The sequence below is a fragment of the Monosiga brevicollis genome, genomic scaffold (assembly GCF_000002865.3).
Source record: "Monosiga brevicollis MX1 MONBRscaffold_201 genomic scaffold, whole genome shotgun sequence".
Lineage (NCBI taxonomy): Eukaryota > Choanoflagellata > Craspedida > Salpingoecidae > Monosiga > Monosiga brevicollis.
The window spans coordinates 942-2,132 of NW_001865174.1; the positions used below are offsets into that span (position 1 = coordinate 942).

At 55.0% G+C, this 1,191-nt stretch overlaps 1 protein-coding gene across 1 annotated transcript in view; it reads left to right on the plus strand.

Annotated features, from left to right (window-relative positions):
- Positions 1–100: 100 nt before the first annotated feature.
- MONBRDRAFT_13193 (uncharacterized protein) overlaps positions 101–1,191 on the plus strand; it is a gene marked incomplete at both ends in the record, with an annotated part of 2,220 nt that continues 1,129 nt past the window's right edge. Inside the window, 2 exons of the mRNA XM_001751088.1 lie at positions 101–416; positions 491–1,074. Of these exons, the coding sequence (XP_001751140.1) occupies positions 101–416; positions 491–1,074 (900 nt within the window). The remainder of the gene's footprint in view (positions 417–490; positions 1,075–1,191) is intronic.

The window sequence follows — 1,191 nt, forward strand, 5'->3', positions numbered from 1 at the left end:
GCGGCCAGCCCCTGGACAGGAGTTTCGGACTCTGACAGCAAATGGCATTCGTATGAACGTGGATGACCTTGGGACCGGTTTGCGAGCTATGCGAGCCAGAATGGACGAAATTCTCACCAAGGAGCTACTTTTTAATTCGGGCCTCGAGAAGCGAGTTTATGCTGTCCTGCCCTTGTTGCTGGACTCGAATCAGCCCGGGCCCCCTCAGTCCTGGGTCGGCCGGGATTTGAAGGACATCGACGGTCATGACTTTTATACAATGTTGCTGGAGCACATCTTGGAAACTCCAGAGCTAGTCGAGGAGTTTACCATGCCTGATGCACCCGGCAAGTTTAGCATAGAACCAGTGTGGCGCTGGATTTGCTCCCTGCGAGAGTTTAATCGCCTGGCATTGACGTATGCACACCTCTCAACTGGTACGTCTGGTAGTCTGGGCGTACGAACATATTACTGTACACAACGCAGAGTTTCACCATACATCTGTGCATAGGTCTCCCCGTGCGTGCGATGGTATACACGAGCCTTTTCTATCGCGACTCCTCCGCCAGCCCCAGAAATGTCTTCTTCTCCGGAGACCGCTTGGCGTTTGTCGCGCGACGAGGCAAAACCACATGGATCAGCAACCGCGAGTCGCATGCTGCACACTACATGGACAAGCGGGCCAGTGCGGTCATGATGGCGTACCTGCTATTGTGCAAGCCGCTGGAGGAGCTGTTTGCTGATTACTTGCAAGATCGAGACGAATTGATCACGTCTGAGGCAATAGATCCCAATTCCCTGACGGAAGAAGAGCAAGATGAGCTCGAGGCCGACGCGATGGAGGTCGAAGATTTAATCGAGCCAGACACTGTTGGCTCTGTTGACGACCAGCACGACGATCTACGAGCGGCCAAGCGTGTCGCACAGGAGGGCACGTATGAGCTGCTGTTCAACATTGCGCCAATGCAGCTCGAAAAACAGCTTCGGCCAGGCCAAGTCTACCGAACCATCCAGGCCGTGACCAAGCGGTTTCTTGGAACCAGCATCACTGTCAGCGCATGGCGGCACATGAGTGTGGCTTGGCTGCGTACACTGGTGTTGCATCATACGCCCGAGCCTTCATTGGGGGCGTTGAATGTGGCACACTCTCAAAGCCAGCATGCAGGCAGAACGGCACGCAACGTCTATGGCCGCACGCAGCTCGATCACAAG